Raw genomic sequence first — 19,559 nt, 5'->3', positions numbered from 1 at the left:
CAGGTGGGGTTGATACCTTTTGGTTGGCAGTGGTGCGTTGGGTGAGGGAGTAGGCTTCTCCACAAGCATGCTGCAGTGCACTGGGTAAATCTACACCTCTCTGCAGCTGGCAGGAAAGCAGGGTGGCAGCATGGAGGAGGGAGGCCACCGATGAAGCAGGGGAATCTGAAAGGTACAAACCAGTGTTTTTGATTAACTCTGCAGACTGACTTCCTGACATATTCATTTGCTATCATGTTGTCGAGGCTTACCCCAGATGGCAGATTTGATGCTTTTGTGTATTGCAATCAGCAGATCACACACACAGTCCCCGGTCACCCCTGCAGTGTGAAGCAGGGTCTTCAGGTCCAGTGTGTCCCAGCAGACCCCCTCATGTTCCCCAGGGATGTAAACCTCCACCCCTCTGTTTCTCATTGCTCTGGAGAGCTCCCCATGTACAGGATCCATGGTCAGGAACAACCTGCACAGCCCCACACATCAGCTGAGCACCAACGTCTTTAATGACTTACAAAAAAGTGAGCAAGCTCCAATTTTGGGTACTACCTGAAGTTAGGATGTGGGGTGATCTTTGGGGTCTTTCCGTCTATGACGCCGCGTTCGTTGATGGTGAGGGATCCGCCGGGCTCCAGCAGAGCATTGAGGCGATCCAGGACAGATGCACTGAGCACATAATACACAATTAGTTCAAATTACTAAATGCTGGAAAGGTGAATCTGTTGTTTTTTCCAGACCTTGGACTTTCCTAAATTACTGGATTAAAATTTGAAATTAGTTTTCAAACTAACTGAAAATAGTTTGAAATTATATTGAATTCCCACATATGCATAACTGCTGTAAAACTCTAAGTAGTCAAGAAGTTAAGTTTTTTTAATTAAGTATACTTTTTTTGTTACTATCTACCACAACCATGCCAATATCACTGTTAGCTTCTTATGAGGAATATAAATAATAAAGGACCAATTAAAATACCACTTCCTTGTATAAAATGTCTAAAGAATGTTAAGCTAATCTTTGAATATTCTCTACACATACATCAACAAGTAGACAAATGATTGAAGAACACTGTTGTTTCCTCACCTGCAGAAGTTGACATTGTCCATGAGCAGCCAGTCACCAGCCTGCAGGGCCTGGACCAGCATACCATCCAACCACTCAAAGCCTCCGTTGGTCCAGCCGTCCTCCAGCTGAGCCAGGCGCTCCTTCAGCAGTGTGAAGTCCATCTGCAGTTTGGACATGTCTGGAGGACAAGAACAAGTATGTTGCACCCCTGGAAACACATTCTCATATGCAGATTTCCTTTTTACCAGGCTGTATGCAGTTATTAGTTGACCATTACCTGTGAACACTTTGAGTTTGGTGTTGAGTTTCTGCAGGAGGAGGATGATGACCTCCAGCTTGTTCAGTGCCTCAGAGTTGACCGTTCCCCCAGATCTTTGCAGCCCTTCCTCCTTCAGCCAGTGGCAGAACAGACCCCACGTCTGCAGCAGGAACTCTGTGTCCTGGATGCCGACATCCAGCGACATCAGGCCGCGCCTTATTACCATGGCAACTATGTAGTCCACGCTTTCCAGCACTTGCTGCCATGGCCGCATGATATCCACCTGGAAAATGAAGAGAGTGCAGAGGGAGGTGATCTGATGTTTAAGACAAATGCACAAGCTTTGTAAACTAGAAAACTGCGTTCCTAACTACCTGTTCGAAGCCTCCCAGCAGCTCTGTGGTGTCCATGGCACTGTTCATGGCCATGACCCTCAGGCGGTGTCCTGTCAGCAGAGCCAGCAGTCTCACCAGGCTGGTCTTTCCGCTGGCTGTGGGGCCCACAAGTATGGTCATCCAGCCCATCTCTACACACTTCATCAGGGACTCCAGCGGCCGCAGGGCCTGGTGTGTGATGGACAGTGGGGGGTCCAAGGCCACAGGGGCTCCGCCGCTGCGCTGCAGGACTGAGTAACCCACCTACGGGGAAAGTCCATGTGAGAGGAAATCCTTAACTTTGTCTTACAATTTTTAAAATATCTGCGAGCGAAAAGCAGGATGATGATGATTTTTGTTTTTGGACTAACCTGCAGGTTGAGAGGAGTGGTGTGGAACTGCCTGGAGCCTGTGTACGGCTCAAAGTCCTCCCCAAACACTTTCCTGAACACAGACAGCACCTGTGTGGGACAGGAAGAGGTTCACACACTGAACTGCATGTTTTACCATGTTCACCATTCAGAGGTCACTTTAAATATTCAATGTGCTAAATTGATTGACAAATACCTCAGTTTAAAAAGATTGTGTCAAGCAAAGGTGAGAAGTGGGTCACAAATAACTTCGTTCCCCAAATGATTATCTCACTAAATGGATCATATCTGATTGCATTGCATTGCACTGCATAGTCATATGGCTGAATCAAATCCTAATTTTTACTTCTTAAATTTTATTTGAGATTTGTATTAATTGGGTATTGTTTTTTAAATTAAATGATCTATTACATATGGTCACTTGATTACTTAGCCTTATCTTCATAATGATCCTTTCTGAATTACATGAATGTGTATTTGATCTATTTTTTTTAGTTTTTTGAATGAATACATAGTTTGTGAATGGAGCTGAATAATGAATTAATTGACAGACCATCAACGGGAAAATGAATAAGCTATTTGATAATTCAGTTATTATTTAAGTCATTCATTGAGGCAAAACTGCCAAACACTCTTTGGTTTCTGTTCCACTGTGACACATTCCCAGACTCATGCTTTTCTAAAAAGGATCTCCATCTGTCTACCAATACCCTCAGACTTTCCTACCAGTCTCAGCCACTCAATGTTGTGAAATGAATGAAATCACTGTAGTTAATGATGCTGCAGATGGACCATCATGGCTCAGCATGGGTTAAACAGTGTACCTGAGCCTTGTCGGCCTCTGTCCTCATCCTGTCAGCGTACACCACAGCTACATGTTGGCCTGGGTTGAAAAAGCCCGGCGACTGGTCGGCCTGCATCAGCTGACACCAACGGAACATGTCACGCAGGTTGAACTCCCAGGGGCTTCCTTTCTGACCCCACCGCCGCTCCACACACACCTCCTGGACAAGCTGTAGGAGGCAGGAAAAAAAAGCTTTCAGGCCTCTTTTAAACTCACTAACAAGTAAAAAGATGCTTGACAGTGTAAAATCCCTCCAGCAGACAGGCAACCTACCCTGTTACTGAACTCCACCATTTTAGCAATGATTTCCTTATCAATGTTGGGGAAGATAGAGTCTCCTATGAACTCCATGTCTTTGCTGGTAAGCTGGTCCACAAAAACCTGGAAACAAAGAGGTACCACAAGTCAGATTTTATGAAAACACAAATTACTTTGCTCAGCAGATAAATTCTGGCCTTTTTTTGAGGTTCAGAGGGCGACTATGGAGGTGTTACATGTCCTCACAACACATTCTATGGGCTCAAATCGGGGTCAATAAACTTGTGGAATTATGATCAGGAATATTTGCAACACCTGTGAACATGTAAGCAGCCATTGTAAACATATGAAAAATGTGTGTATTCAACTCATTTTCATTTATATAGCACCAAATCACAACAAAAGTTATCTTAGAGCACTTTTTAAAGGACCAGGGTGTAAAATTTGGTGGTGCTGAATCTCCCAATGATGTTTGTTACCTGAGTGAATCTGTTGAGGAAGGACTTAGGCAGCCCCTTACGCCCACCGCCTTGGGTGAAGGGGTTCTGGCAGCCAAAGATCTTGGTCTTCTCATGCTGAACCTGGAAGCTCATGCCCAGTTCGGGAATGTAGATCTCGGCTCGGTGATCGAAGCAGGCGTTCAGACCCTCCAACACCGACTGAGAGGCCAGGTTCAGCTGTCAGCATGAACAACCAGGGACAGTTTAAAATCACAAATTATCTCAGTATCTTTATTATAATTTGGTTTAAAAGAGGTTTACAAGTAAGAACACACTCCCAGCCATGAAATCTGCTGTATAGGAATGTTTAAACAGTGGTGCCTACCTCGTCCAGGACGACCCAGTGACCTGCCTTCAAAGCAGCCAAAAGGGGGCCGTCTCGCCATGCGAACTCTCCTCCCTTCCCTCCCTCCACTGGAAGGTCTGTTCCGAACAAGTCAGTAACATCCTGCCAGAGATCACACATCATCAGCATTGGAGCCTTTCACTATTTGAAATGCATTCAGCAGCAGAGCGGAGAGCTTGTCAACATTCTTATCAATGGTTACCGTTTGCTCCGACAGGTTGATTCTGACCAGGTGGTTTCCGGAAGCTTTTGCCAGCGCTGCCACCAGGCTGGTCTTTCCCACACCAGGTGAGCCCTCCAGCAGCATCGGCCTCTGCAGCTTCAGCGCCCGCAGAAGCCTCTGGGCGTTCACTGCGGTAGTGCCTGCTGCGATGGCGTACTCTGACAGGTTACGGCTCTCTGTCTGAGGCCCTGAAGGGAAATATGGATACATAGAGAGTAATGAGCTATTCAATCAGGAAAAAAGGAAATTAAAGTGTATGTGAACATTACTAAAGAAAGCAATAACCAAGGGTTTATTTATCCACATCAACTCTGATTTGGAAGTTTAATTAAGTTTTAGCTCATTTAGAAGGAATATGGGGCTAATGTTGCTAAATGTTTAAAGCATTTAACAAAGCAGCTAATGCTAAAACACTGTCAATATAAGTCAAAAAAGTATTGCTCCCAAAATGTCAAACTGTTCTTTCACTTAAATAAACTTGCAAGCAGGTGTACCAGGATCCAAGCACCCAACACATCTCTGAACCAAATGTGTGCAAATTTGGAGAGACAGGGAAGCAAAGAGCATGGTTTAATTGGACAGGTGCTTTCATTTGTTTGTACACTATGGCAGGCTGAGACAACAGTTAGCACCTGTTCTCTGAAGGGTACCAGATGGGAGCACGAGACCATGAAAAGCAAAATGTCATATAAATTCAATTAAAAAGAAAAGTGATTTAGGACTAAATGGATCTGCATAAGAAATGTGGTGTTATTTGATCAATGAATTGCTGATCTAATACCAAAACTATATCATAATGCAACCGAATGTTATATTTGTACAACATTTTGTAAAACTATTATACTAGAGGTGCATACCAAATCTGATTTCATTTAGAGAATGTATTCTAAGTTGTAGATCAATTATTAATCAATATTTTAAAATGTGACACCAGTTGCAACCAAATTTGAATAAATTAAAAGGAGAGAATCTCATATTTCAAGTGTGTCTTAAAGTGTGTGTTCATATGAACTGTAAAAGAGGATATCTGACAGATTTACAGTCTTTTTAGCATCAGATTCCCTCTTAGTGTTTCCTGTTGAGCTGTGGTGGAAGTATAGTAACAAGAAGACTTTGCTACTAAAAACACTGTAACGTTGAAACATAGAAGATGAAGATTTGACTCATTTGGATGGTTGAAGCTTCATATTAGCTTCTTTTAAATACATTTTTACACAGAAGGAGGACTGTGGATTTTGCTTTGCATCACTTCCATTGTAAGTGCATTATGAAGAGATCTTCTAATGGTCAGTATGAACAGAAGGAATTATTACAGCAAGAAAAACAGGTTTCATCTGGGCTCCAGGCTGTTGTTTTTGACAGACTTGAAAATTTGTGAACTGGTGCTTTAATCATGAGATAATAGGAAAGAGGTGTTGGATATGCACCAAATTTGGCATGACATGTCTAGACCCAATCAATGGGTTGGTGTACCATATTTGGTTCAATTTGGGCAATAAGTGGCAAAGATTTATAGGCAGATGTTGGCAGGGTCTATACCAGTTGATCCAGGAATGTATTGCTACAAAGCATTTCAAAGTGATATATGACTAGTAAGTTATGAACAAAAACACAAGAAGTAGATGATTGAGGACATGGTCTTCATCTTGGAATAAATATGCATCTTAACAAAGCATCTTATAAATCATCACAGTCCATACCTAAGGCAATGTAGAAGGGGTCGATGCCGAAGAAGTCTTCACCCCACTGTGGTTCCCTGGGCAGGCTGGTGTCATACACTCTCAGGGCGTCCAGCATCTCCTGATCCAGCTTGGTCATCTTGCTCAGCCGCTGTTGCAGGAAGCCCAGGCTCAGCCGGCGAGCCAGGAAAGCGTTGTCTGCACAGGACACTGTGGTTCCTGCAAGAAAAGGAAGACTCAGACCACATTCTCCAAACAGCTCCTGTGAGTGTCAAACTCTGAATGGAAGTAAAAACAAGCCATCAGCTCACCTGAGCCGATGCCGTCTATGTAGACCAGACAGGCTGCGTGGATGAAGGCGGTAACGGTGTCCAGTCGGAGATCCCACTCTGCCTCTTCTTCGTCTTCCAGGGCTCCCATGGTCATGAAGCCGTCCTCGTCCCGCTCGCACACAACATTGAGGAAGTAAACCCATGACAGGATGTCTCTGACACTCAGGATGCAGCGCCGGCCAAAGTCCTGCTGGGTCAGCCACTCGATGAAGTCCAGCATCAGCTCTGCGATATCGCCACCTGTGTTTGATTCAAAAGAAGCACATCTGTGACTACTGTTCTCAATATTCAGTATGACCTGCACTGTTTGTCATGTAGTTTATAAGAATATGGCCTTCATGATTATTGGCTGAACTGCTTTTCTGCAATGTCATCCATTATATTCCAAAATAGTCACTCTTCTATAAGCTCTGTTTTTGGTCTCCACCAACTCATGATAAAAATCACCCTCACTCTCTTTAGCTGCAAAATGCTCCACTATGTTCACCAGCTAGTTGCCAGCTGTTTGGTGCTGAGCAGGTAGTGGACAGAGGGTTTATAAGAGCATTCATGCTAAAATCGCTGAGCTAAAAGAGGCAAAAGCTCCATAGAGGTGAGGGAACAGAGTAGTTGATGATTTTTAGGATTTCGTCACTACAAGCCTTTTACATTACATACAGTCATTTAATCAATAGGCTACACTGAAACACTGATTAGTGCAGCTTTAAATCTATCTTGACAGAAAGACTACAGCGAGGGGGGATGTCAGCTGTCAGATGGTGCCAGCAGGTTTGTGAACAGGAAACACAGTAAATGATTTCCTGATAAACCACAGCTAGCTACAGTTCGCCTCTAAACTGCAGAACTCTGCCCTACATTTTCAAGGAACACACTGTTATGTTTCTCCAATTTCTTTCAATCTTTTTTTAACTTAGTTTTTACTCCATGTATTTATTCATAATGTATTTATTTTTTCTCTTACTTTCTTTCACTTCATTTACAATTTTAAAAGAATTTTATCATTCTTTTCTCATGCATGCATTGGTTTTTTGTATTGTATTTGTTACTTCTTTGTTTTTGTTCCTTTTCTTTATGTTGTTTTTGTTCTACATTTGTTTTCTTATTATCAGCTTGTCAATCAACTGTGAAGCACTTTGAACTACATTAACCTGTATGATATAAACTATATAAATAAAGTTTGATTGATTGATTGATTGACTGAGTTCTCCAAATCATTTAACATATCCCTTAAAACTAAACAATAAATCTTTCTCTATTAGAAAAAAAACATTTTCAGTGCTGTTCAATCAAATGTAGGTTGTTGATTATCTATCACTTTTAATGAGAAAACATTCAGATTACTTGTTTACCTGGTCAGTGGTCTAGCAGCCCAAAAACTGAACTATTTATTGTACATTATGAAACTAATCACTGCAACTTAATCTTAGATTGTCAACTATTTGATAATTTACAATTAAGCCATTTTTGGTGTTTTTACAAATAAATCTGTTAACATAGCAGTAACTGAATGACTGCTTCAGCTTAAGTTTACCATCGATGGAGAGGCCGGAGCGCAGGTTGTGTTGGATGATCTGAACCAGGTCACTGCGACTGTTGCTCTGAGGACACCAGATCTCTGTGAAACGGTTCCTGAGGGCAGGAGAGAGCTGTGCAAAAAAAAAAAAAAGGAGTCACAAACACAAACTTGGACATCGTACATTCCTACATTCAGAATATGTATTATAAATTCCTGTGAGCAAATAGGACTTCATTGCCTTGATCCTAATCTCCACTGAAAACACTGTGTGTAGAAACTTCTTTCTTTTTTTTTTAACGTACCTCCTTTTTTCCAAAGTCTCCTCCTGGGTTCATGGTGGCTACCAGACGGAAACTTGCAGCTGCACTTATCAGCTCCACGTCGTCGTTGTCCCCGCTGCCCTTCTCAGCCAGGACGAGGGACTTCTCTGTCTCTAGAACACTGACAACAGATAGTACACACTGTCAGGGGCTTTTCTGAGTGTGTTATGCACCTGTATGTGGTTGTGCCTTTCCAAATGTAAATGTACATATAAATCATTTTGAGACACAATACATACAGTTGATGTCAATTGAAAAACAGTGTGCCTATGTATGTGTGTGCATGCGCGCGTGTGTGTGTATCTACCTGTTGAGTCTCTCCAGCACAGAGTCATCTGCTAGGGAGATCTCATCCATGAGGAACACTCCTCCCTCTTTCATGGCCAGCACCAGAGGACCATCATGCCACTGAAACAGCCTGCAGTCCTCCCCGTCAGCCTGCACACACACACAAACAGACATGAACACATAATCAACACATAATCACTAATATTGTTTCTCTAGGCTTCTAGTGAGACAAAAAAGCGGCAATGAAAATTAAATTATGAACTAGTTCTATTATAAATATGATTTTATTGTATTTTTCCTAACAACATGATAATACGTTCCAGGAATAAAAAGACAGATTTATCATAATCATTACATCTTTCTGTGAGACTCTGCCTGTGTGCCTCACACTTGTTCCTATGTTATAGATTGATCCGTCCCGCCCACCACAGTACCTGATGTGTGTGTCTGACAGGTCGCAGGCCTCCAAGGAAGTCAGATGTCTCCATGTGGAGGTGACAGTTGACTGAGAAAAACTTCTGTCCGGCTAAAGCAGCAAACAGCTGGCAGATTGTAGTCTTCCCACATCTGGTGAGGGAATGGGACAAAAGAGCTGAGAATGATTAAGTTCTTAAAACTCTATGACTTAACAGCAGGAGGTAATATCACACACAAGATCAAAGGATCCAAAGCATTGTGAACATTCTGAGCATTGGACTCTTGTAAGTACTTTTCAACTGTTTCTCTTGTTGCTGGTGTTTATTGTTTATTGGTGGTTATTGTGTTGTGTAAAAAGGGCCAGGACATACTGTAGGTGCAATGGAAACTGCAAAAACAAACCTCAGCACTTGAGACTCTTTAATGTTTTCACACTTTCACGCTTTGCACACAGTATTTCCGTACGTACTTCCTCCTACTACTACTTCCAGTCATCTCTTACTTTAATTTTTTTTAAAACAATAACAAAAAAACAGACTTTGTCTCACACTCTTTCTCATTACATTTGTACCTGGTCAGCTACTTGAGAATTTTGAGTCACTGTCAGCTAATACTTGACTGTCTTGCCTCCTTTAGTAAGTCGCCCACATATAGAGTGTGCTTGGACAAGATACTTAACCAAGAGTCGCTTCAGACGGCTGTGACAACAGTGTATGAATGTGTGAATGTGACATGTAGTGTAAAAGCACTTTGAGTGGTCAACAGACTAGAAAAGTGTTATATAAGTACAGTCAATTTACCATTTATGGTTCACAGTGTGATGGATTGTACAGTATGTAGAAAATGTAAAGTGAATTTATTTAAAAAAGCTACAGAAAAATGACCATGTCCATTTCACTCTTAGAATCCAAGATGGCCTGATTAAATGAATGTTATATACATATAGTGTTCAAAAAGGAGTAGGAAGAGGTATATAATTCTAAATTCCTGCCCCTTTCTCACTACTCCTTCATTAACTCATATATCGTTTTTAAACAAGCATCACAAATTTACGTACAACCCAAGTATTCACCCGGTGTCAAAAAATAAATAAAACCAACCTATTAACACAGTCCCTCCTCATTCATATACCTCCTTAAAGATGAGGTTATCTTACCCAGTGTCTCCTACCAGCAGGACAGACTCGCCAAATCTCATTGCCCGTCCTACCAGCACAGCAAGTCTCCTCATGCCGTGTGTCCACACAACGTGGCGAAACTCCTCTGGAACTCCTGCTATGCTGTCAATGAAGGGACCTGGCAAACATGAAGCAAGCATTATACTGAGTTCATCAGACATATTGGATGGTTTTGGCCCTCCTTTGATTTTTGGGGATTTCACGTGGATCCAAAAGCTACAACATCCGGCATGATTCAATCAAATTGTTCCAATGCATAAACTGAGAAGTGCTCCACTCACTGAACTGGCTGGTGACCTGTTTCTGAGAGAACAGGTTGTTGGGGTTCACCGTCCTTTTGAAGTGCTTCTCCAGGATGGACAGGATGGTGGACTCTTCCTCAGGCTTCCTCACACGTCCCGCCAGCAGCATGTACCCTGATGAGGAGGACAAAAGCTTTGTTATATTTTAGGCTTTTCCGATGGAAACAGGGGTGTCTGCTGGCGATTTAACAAGCCTCACCATCATCGGCCAGATGTTGCAGCCAGTCCTGAGAGGCCTCCATCTGCTCCTCCAGCCTGTAGCGGTCTGCCCAGCGGAAGAGATCTCTGAGGGTGATGAACCCATGTTTCCCCGCAAACACAGAAGATCCCCTGCGTAAGGACTGGAGGAGGAGAACACGTAACACACAAGAAGTCAGGATGAATCAAAAAAAGAGGTCAGTAACAGGGACAAGTAATGTATTCCTTTCAGCATCATCTACTGTGAGACACAATGGACGGCTGTTGTCACACATAAACCCAGAGTTACAACAATCTGGCCAATATTCAACAACATCCAAGAGTGTACAGTTACCTGCAGGTCTTGCATGACCTTGACCAGCTTGGTGCAGTAGGATGGTGGCAGGCTGCACCTCTGGTGGAGGATGGTCTCCAGCTCTCCACTGGGAAGCTCATCAAAGTGCAGCTCCACAAAGCGGTTCCTGAAAGCCCTGGAGAGCACCTGAGTGTGTGATGGAGATCATTTAGTGAGTCTGTTTTTAGATTTGGTTTGACAGAAGTAGAAGCAGTGAAATATTATACAACATCCACACAATGAATAGTAACTTTATGAAGCTTATTATTATTATGCTCTATGATTTAAGACTTTTACTAGTAGTTTGTCCAGTGGATGGTGCTGTAGGAAAGTTTATGAGATCATTAAAATTAGAATAGTTTATATTCTTGAGAGGATGAAATTTCACAGCAATCTGTCCATACTATTTTAATGTTTCTTGATGTTGGTTACTAGAAGGAGTCACCAAAACCTTAAAATTCATCCTCTGGGGATCATGAGTATCGATGTGAAACTTAACGCACATCTGGCCAGCAGTTACCACCGTGTCTCCATCTGAACCTACACGATGGACCAAAATGACCAACTGACACCATCGACCTTAACAAGGGACAAAATCAGTGCTGTCCTGACCCTACAGAGCCACACTGAGCCCACGCTATCAGAAAAATCTTTCCCCGGCTCAATGAACACAATACCTTTCTACCACCGTAGAGGCCAGGTGGATTCTGGGTAGCAAACAGCATGAATCTGGGGTGAGCCTTGATGACTTCCTGCGTCTCGGCCACAAAGAGCTCCCTGTTGTCGTCCAGCAGCCTGTTGAGAGCCTCCAGGACGTCGGTGGGGGCAAGGTTGAGCTCGTCCAGAATGATCCAGTAGCCTTTCCTCATGGCGTCGATCAGAACGCCTGCAGCAGTTACACAAACAAGCGACATATTAGTCTGGGGTGCTGCCAGAGTTCAATAGCAGATGGGGGCTAACTGGTGAAATGCTGCTACGCTGTGTCACAGTGGGTGAGTGGCTGCAGATGACTAGAATACATTGTACATATTTACATTTAGTGCATTTAACTGTATTAATGCTTAATTATAGATTGTGTCTATGTAACTGTAAGTGACTAAAAATCAGCAAGATATGTGTTAATACCCAGAGTCATAATATAAAGTTTCTTAGATTCTGAATGAAATAATCTGACTTATTCTACAGACATAATTATGATGTGTGTCTCTAGTCACAGCCCCTTCCAGAATCTAAATCATAAAGGATTAGTCTGAAAATGTCCTATAATTTTGTTACTTTCAATAAATCCCATTATAAAAACCAAATCCAAAATGTCTTAGTATGTCTCGCAACACTTCACTGACTTCCCTTCCCTGTCTTGTGACTCGCAGCACCAAACCTTCTGCTTCCTACTGAAGAAATAAATATTTCAACAGCAAAAGTATATTGTTTCATTTTTCAAGAAGTCTCAGTAATCTTCTGCGAGAGCTGGTCAATGTATCTTTTAACAAACGTTACTCAAACAGGAGGAAATAGTGCATTTGCTGGGGACTATTTTCTGCAGCGGATTAATCCACATTCTGTGATCTAATGAGTATTTGTGGCTGCAGGATGGTGTGTGTGGGATTGAGTCAAAATGAAATACAGTGAGTGTTCATGATGATGAAGGAACATGTCACCTAGAGAACTGACTGTAACCAGCCATATTAATGTCCAACCTGCAACTCCACACAAGATTAGAAAGATAGATTTTGAGAGGAAGAGAAAATTCTGTGAACGTTTCTATTAATTGGGGCATTTCACCATGTGTACGTGTGTGTGTGTATCTACTAGGTATATAGTACTAAGTATTGTTATGGGTCTTTTAAATCCCATGTAGAGCAGAGAGTGTAGATATTTTTAAAAGTAAACTGACGACCAACCTTTTTAGTCTGGCTTTCAATTAAACTAGACTATCCTTTTATTCTATATTATCTCCTGATTGTTTTCCTCTTCATAACCCAACTTTTATGTCTGATTTTACTTCATCACATTTCCTCTTAGCTGTTTTATTATTTGATTTTCCTCTCATCCTTTATCTTTTGCCTTTTAATACCCATCCTCACATTTCTGGTTTTACCTACTTTATTTTATTTAGGTATTATTCATTTTTACATTTTAATCCTACCTCTGGTGTTTATTCACTGCAGATTCATGAGATTATGATAACGTCTCCTCACTTCCTGTTTTTAATAGGTGTGTTTTTTTGAGTTTCTTTAATATGTAAATCACTTTGTGTTACATTACACTGTATGAAAAGTGCTATACAAATAAAGTTCTCTTTATTGATTGTTGTATGACTTTAAATAGTAAATATTGTACTTCTGGAGCGCCCTGGTGGTCGAGTGGTTAGAGCCCATGCCACATACACAGCGAACCTCGGTTCGAATCCCGGCCAGAGGACCTATGCTGCATGTCACACCCCCTCTCTCTCCCATGATTTCCTGTCTCTCTACTGTTAATAAAAATGTCTATGTGCTTCAGCTGTCCAGAGCATCACTGATGTCTCTAACAGTTTTTTTTCCATCCCATGGAATAAGATACATCAGGCTTGGATACACACACAGTACTTGTTAGTAGATCAATTTCACTGTTGTTTTGGGTCTTTTAATGGGATTTATTGACGATAGGAAATGGAACAATGTGTGATTATGGTTGATGCTCGACCTCAGTTGGCCCTAGACCCCAATTTCCACAACAAATGTAAGTGGATACAGCACTCTCACTGCACAATGTGCGGGTAGCAAATTGTTAGATTTTGTTACATATTATACTTTGATACATATCATAATATCTTTGTTTTGCAGTTATTGGGAGTATATTTTGATATTTTCTGGGCAAAATCCCCAGCATCCCCTGCTAGTTACAGGTTTTTGTTTTTTGGATTTGATCACTGTCTGATGTCAGTGAGGATATTTTCCTTCTTAAATTTAAACATTCTGGTTGTTACTCTTAATACTGCTTTGATTTGACTTCATCCACCTACACATAGAAGGTGGAGATATCATAGGTCTGTGTCTCAGTGTGAAACGGATGCATGACAGTGTGGAAGTTCGGCATGAGAACTCGTACCCTCTTTGAACATCAGCTTGCCCCTGTCGTCTGACGAGTAGCAGCCGATGTACTCCTGGATGTCTGTGTGTTCGTGGTTGTTGATTCTCACACACTGGTTCCCTGTGGCTGCAGCCAGCCAGTGGATCAGGCTGGTCTTCCCCACGGATGTTTCTCCCTGGATCAGCACCGGGTGTGTCCTGTGGGGGACAGAGAGAGAGAGAGAGAGAGAATGAGAGAGAGAGTGTGTTATGGGAGGCCAGACTATTGATTTGTCATCAACTCAGTGTAGAGTTATGTGTAACCTGAGTGTAGCAAACTAACCTTAATGGCTATTGAGTGAGGAGGGACAACTGAGTCATACAGCTGCCAGCGCTGACAATAATAAAAGCACAACATCTCTACATGCATGACGAGCACTGAGTGTTAAAACCCAGCAAAATGACAAAACACACATTTTGTTCCTTTATGTTTGTGACCAGATTCCAATTGAATGATTAAATAATTCATACTTTAAAGCTGTAATAATCCATTACTTTTATATGAACAACGGATCAATTGACTATGAGTACTCACCAACTCTGCAGTTAACCCCAACTTCCCCCAATCCTTTCTACTCTGATGTTTTTGTGTACGCTGTTAAAAGCTTTTCAGTGGCTCAAAAGGCATAATTCAATTTTCAATTCAATTGAATTATATGGCGGCAAATCAAATAAATACCAAAACTAATTCATCAAAGAATACTGTAATCCTGTTAAAGAACAACAACATGTTCACCAAATGAACTTCATAACATTGATGGAGGAAAATATTGTTTTTAGGATATCTCTTCTTGCTTTTAGTGTTCAGTCATTATGAATAATGCTTCTTTAATACCTTGCTGCTGACAGATGTATTTAAATTATCAATTAATGCAGCTTTAAGAATTTTATGACAATCCAATCAAACTCTTACCACTACAACTGATCTGAGCATGTTTACATTGCTGATGGAAGTGTTTCTATAGTGAAGTATGTTGTAGATACATCTGCACACATTCTTATATTTGTATTCTTATTCCTATTTTATTATTATATTTTTTTGTCTATTTTTGGGGGGCTAGTTTTCATAGTCTGGGTCGCTTTGTTCAAATAAAGAAAGTGATATTTTAGACATTGTATTCTTCCAACTTTGTGTCAACCCCGTTTACTGGAAAATACTGACTGTGAGCCAAACCTTATCACCCAATATGCTGTCAAATCTCTCATCAATATCTATTTAAGATTTCAGGAGGTCAGCTGTCCTGGTCAGAAGTCATACTGTTGCATAAAACGGTTGCAGGTCACTCACTGCAGGGGAAGTCAATTCAACCACATTTGTTTTTTCTGTTCTCTTTCCTAAAAGGCCAGAATTAGCTCAGACATCTAGACATTTATAGATGAGCCCATTGATTTAGGGTGAAATCGTGGGCAGCGGTGGGTGCAGGCTGCGCCACAGCTTTCCTACCCTGCAGACACCACTCTGGCGAGGTCGCGCAGGTTGAGCTTGACTGAGGCGGTGAGGATGTAGTTGGGGTCCACAGCCGGCTCCATCTCGCCCTGGGACACCCAGTAGCCCTCCACCTCCACGCAGAGCCGGCCTGAGGGTGCAGGGATGGCCTGGAAGAAACACAACAAGAGGGTTACGAAATTATTTACCCATCTGAGATTCAAATGCACTATTAATTGGTGGGTTTTTTGCTTTAGCAGCAAACTGAAATAGAAAAAAAGTTTCATTTTAGATGATAAATACATATGATAAGCCATATGTATAAAATTCTCTAATGTACGCCTGTCTCATTGGCTAGAATCCCTCTGCAGTTCAGGTAAATGAAGGCTTGGATCACTATTGTTATTACTGGTTTTAAAGTTTTGATCAAAGGAAAAATATCCACACATTCATTTAGACATATGCATATCTTCTCATAAAACATGACAGGACTTTATAAAGGAAGACATTAACTGTGAGTATGTCTTACCTGTTTGAGACACTTGGCGTTCCCCAACAGGATGTGCTGACACACCAGTTTCTGGACCAGAGGATGGGAGCTTCTGTCCAGCTGAGTCAGGAAGCTCAGGCAGAAACCCTGTAAACATGAAGCAGGGAGAGTGTCTACTCTGACTGAACACATACAGCAGAAACTCAAACAAACTCAAAAAACAGTGAATCCCAACTTCTTTCAGCACCCGCCTACACAAATCCGCAGGAATTTAGGTCTCAATATAGCTAATGGATTATGTTTGTGTAGTTTCCTACCTCATAGAGAGAGCGCTGCACACTGCTGCAGGGGTTTGATGCCACATACTTCAGAGCTCTGCACAGAGTACGCAGACTGTAGTGTGGTCTGTGGCCCGTTCCATCCACCAGGTGTGAGTTGGCCTCTCTCCTTACTGCCAGGTAAAAACTGCACACAAACACAACCATTATAGAGATGTTAAACTGTAATTCAACACAGTCTACTGCAGGCTCACATGTAGACAATGAGGAATGAGGATCAGGCTTGAGGGTTGGGTTTGGGCTGGCTTAGTAAGAAGAAGCCTGGTTGAGGTGTTCCAGGTGCCTGAAGGAGACACTAGGGCAGACCCACAATACGCTAGAGGGATTACATATCTCTGCTGGCTTAGGAACACCTTGGGATCCCTTAGGAGGAGCTGGAGGCTGTTGCCGTGGTGAATAATGTCTGGGTTTCTTAACTCAGCCTGAAGCTACCACTACCCAGTCCTAGACAAGTGGCAGAAAATGGATGCATGGATCTACTTATTTTGTCTTTTTCCAGGCATGAACATGCACAACAGTAACAGTCACCAGAAACCCTGTATTTACAGTCTAATTTTTTTTTATCATGGCAGTGGTGCACACTCACTTACACATACATCTGTACATGCTGTGCCACCCCAAAATAAAATCCAATGCAACCTGTATCACCCAACAACACTGAAATTGTCAACTTGTACAGCACTAATAATACAAAAATAAAATAAACTGGCTGGCAAATGTCCTGTAAAATGCTCAGAATACAAATGATGTATGAGGAAAAAAATCTCAACTATTGGGTGAATCAGTGATTCATGAGGTTTAACAGGCAGCGTTCCCTCAACAACAGCTGCTGCCATTGATTCAAAATGCTGAATTGGGTGAATGGCTGCAGATAATCTCTGAATAGAGCCAGGAGTGCTGCACACACTAAATACACTGGAGGTGGAGGGACATCCTGGTGGCCTAAGCTGCCTAAACTGACCTATGTCACAATATATCTAGTTCAAGTCCGGTCAGGGAACCTCTAAATGTACCTTTTTTCATTACATTTCCAAAATCATATTATATTGAGTATTTTATTCTCTAAACCTTTAATTACTGGATTGTATTTAATTGTGGTGGTGAATTGAATGGTTTAAATAACAACATTAAGAGTCTGACCTTATGATTCCACTGATGATGTTCCTGTTTGGATTCAAGCATTTGAGGTAGTCTGAAACCAGAATGCGCAGATCTCCCTCATTCTCTAACTCCTCCACATACAGCTCAGTAAACCTGGTAGAAACACACATACACACAGCAGATTTATACATGAAACATGTCACATTTCTTTATCATATCACTGTTTGAATGTTTCATTAGCAAAAGCTTTTCCCTTCATTCTCCTCTCTGCCCTCCTCACCTGTTCCTGAGGCCCAGAGGCAGGTTCCTCTTCCCTACGTCAGTAGCTGGATTCATGCAGGCAAAGAGCCGGAAGTCTGGGTGGCGGACCAGGGGCTCTGTGATCAATAAACACAACAATATCAGCAATAATCCCAAGAAATATAACAGTGTAAATATAAGGTGGATTCAAATGAAGTTTTCAGGTGAGTCTATAGGCCATTCACTGATCTTTATCCATATGCAGAATGGTGTGAATTGCTTAAGCTTTTCACTTTGATGAATTATTCAATAGTGGCAGTTTTGAGAGACAATTTAGATTTTTGACTATTTTTAATTGATTGACCATTAGCCAGCATTGTGTATATATTAGAGAAAATGTTATTAGGAGTTATTCTCAGACATTCTTTATTCTTCTGCTAATACATTTGCAGAAGCTATCTTAATTATTTTAGTTTGAGGACTAGAACCAGCTGCAACTCTTAATGAGCTGCTATGCTGATAGTGGTAATAATACAGTATGTAACATGTGATATATATATATATATATATATATATATATATATATATATATATACATATATATATACATATACATACTGTATATCACTAATCTTCAAAATCAACATTTTAGAGCTTATGTGTTAAATACTTGATCACTCTACATGAAAAAGCTTTTATATTAGCACACATTGCCTAAAATTGTTGATAAACAACTGCCACTCACTAAGCTCCTATAGCCAACCTACATGTCAGCTCTCATGGTTTGACTTTGTTAAAGTGTCTTTCATCATCTGTGATGTGTAAACATCAGATTTCCACACAATCAAATTAAAAAGGTTCATACACTGAGGAGACTCTCTCCTAATGGGCTGCTGATAGCTGCTGGCGTCGACTTTGCTCGCGTTCATCATCAGAGCAGATTAAAGGTGAAAGGAGGAAACAGGATGAGGCCTGTATGTCTGTCCTGCTCTCTCCTCACTGTCTCCATTATTGTTAGGTTTACAGTTAGATCATTTGTAATCATTTTGAGATTACAACAAAGTTGCAAAAGTTAAAGCCTGCCACTCTGTTTCCTCTGTTGATATGTGTATAACAACTTCACAACAGAATGACATTGTATCAAACCAGTGTCTCCTTATCTGATGATTAGAACTACCAACAAACACGGCAGATTTATAAGGGAGCACAGAAAATCTCCTGGTTTCTCTGTCTCTCTCATGTGTTTGTTTGTGAAATGCCAGAAATACACCAGAGATGTTTCTGGTACAATGACCAGCACATGTAACATATCACATGTCAGTTAAAGATGATGGTGGTCCTCACCGGTGTCTCCACGGTCAAGCAACACCAGAGAGCCAGCGCTGCCCTCCAGCAGTCCACTAAGACACTCCAGAGTCTCTGCTGCTGCCAGATTGATCTCATCAAGCAGGATCCACTGGCCCTTCTTCACTGCCTGGGCTAATGTTCCCTACAGAGGAACACAGACACATGTTAGAGCTGCTCCACAAAGGCTGGAGTCACATACTTCTGTGTTTTTTTTCAGGACTTTACCTCTACAAAAGCAAAGACCATGGCCGTCTCACAGGCTCGGATCTGCTGCTGGGTCTGACTCAGCTTTCCCGCCAATGCCTCCCACTGCTCCTGCAGCAAAGCAGCTGCACAAACACACAGGAAAATATCAGTCTGTCATCACGCTACAGCAGACGCTACACTAACTGTCATCAGTGAAAGCTCTTTCTGGTACGATACCGTTTGATTTATCTTGCAGCTCCTTAGTGATCGCAGACTTGCAGACGTGGTCCATGAGTTTGAGCAGATCCTGCCAGCGTTTCCCCCTGAAGCAGGTCTGCACGTGACCCAGGAAAGTCAGGTTCTGCTTCCTCGAGTAGGTCTGGGAGAACAGGTCCTCGAAGGCCTCGCGCAGAGGGAGCAGGATCTGCTTGTGGTCTACTGGCTTGTACCTACAAAAGACAAACAAATTACCATCATTTGAGCCTATCCAGGTTGTCTTGATGTTTACTTCAAGCACCACCTTG

At 41.8% G+C, this 19,559-nt stretch overlaps 1 protein-coding gene across 1 annotated transcript in view; it reads right to left on the bottom strand.

Annotated features, from left to right (window-relative positions):
- mdn1 (midasin AAA ATPase 1) overlaps positions 1-19,559 on the bottom strand; it is a 50,171-nt gene that overhangs the window by 27,790 nt on the left and 2,822 nt on the right. The window contains exons 6-37 of the mRNA XM_053336508.1: positions 19,273-19,484; positions 19,075-19,178; positions 18,847-18,991; positions 17,543-17,639; positions 17,302-17,415; positions 16,141-16,288; positions 15,863-15,970; positions 15,352-15,503; positions 13,888-14,066; positions 11,475-11,683; positions 10,798-10,944; positions 10,465-10,606; positions 10,245-10,379; positions 9,943-10,081; positions 8,804-8,936; positions 8,389-8,519; positions 8,064-8,202; positions 7,777-7,891; positions 6,225-6,485; positions 5,935-6,132; positions 4,214-4,422; positions 3,991-4,113; positions 3,645-3,842; positions 3,181-3,288; positions 2,888-3,076; positions 2,064-2,153; positions 1,693-1,956; positions 1,337-1,601; positions 1,078-1,237; positions 544-660; positions 252-460; positions 17-165 (exon numbers count right to left, since the gene is read on the bottom strand). Coding sequence (XP_053192483.1) covers positions 17-165; positions 252-460; positions 544-660; positions 1,078-1,237; positions 1,337-1,601; positions 1,693-1,956; positions 2,064-2,153; positions 2,888-3,076; positions 3,181-3,288; positions 3,645-3,842; positions 3,991-4,113; positions 4,214-4,422; positions 5,935-6,132; positions 6,225-6,485; positions 7,777-7,891; positions 8,064-8,202; positions 8,389-8,519; positions 8,804-8,936; positions 9,943-10,081; positions 10,245-10,379; positions 10,465-10,606; positions 10,798-10,944; positions 11,475-11,683; positions 13,888-14,066; positions 15,352-15,503; positions 15,863-15,970; positions 16,141-16,288; positions 17,302-17,415; positions 17,543-17,639; positions 18,847-18,991; positions 19,075-19,178; positions 19,273-19,484 — 5,089 coding nt within the window. The remainder of the gene's footprint in view (positions 1-16; positions 166-251; positions 461-543; positions 661-1,077; positions 1,238-1,336; positions 1,602-1,692; positions 1,957-2,063; positions 2,154-2,887; positions 3,077-3,180; positions 3,289-3,644; positions 3,843-3,990; positions 4,114-4,213; positions 4,423-5,934; positions 6,133-6,224; positions 6,486-7,776; positions 7,892-8,063; positions 8,203-8,388; positions 8,520-8,803; positions 8,937-9,942; positions 10,082-10,244; positions 10,380-10,464; positions 10,607-10,797; positions 10,945-11,474; positions 11,684-13,887; positions 14,067-15,351; positions 15,504-15,862; positions 15,971-16,140; positions 16,289-17,301; positions 17,416-17,542; positions 17,640-18,846; positions 18,992-19,074; positions 19,179-19,272; positions 19,485-19,559) is intronic.

This window comes from Scomber japonicus, chromosome 17 (assembly GCF_027409825.1).
Source record: "Scomber japonicus isolate fScoJap1 chromosome 17, fScoJap1.pri, whole genome shotgun sequence".
In the NCBI taxonomy this organism is placed as follows: domain Eukaryota; kingdom Metazoa; phylum Chordata; class Actinopteri; order Scombriformes; family Scombridae; genus Scomber; species Scomber japonicus.
This window is presented reverse-complemented; position numbering and strand designations above follow the sequence as displayed.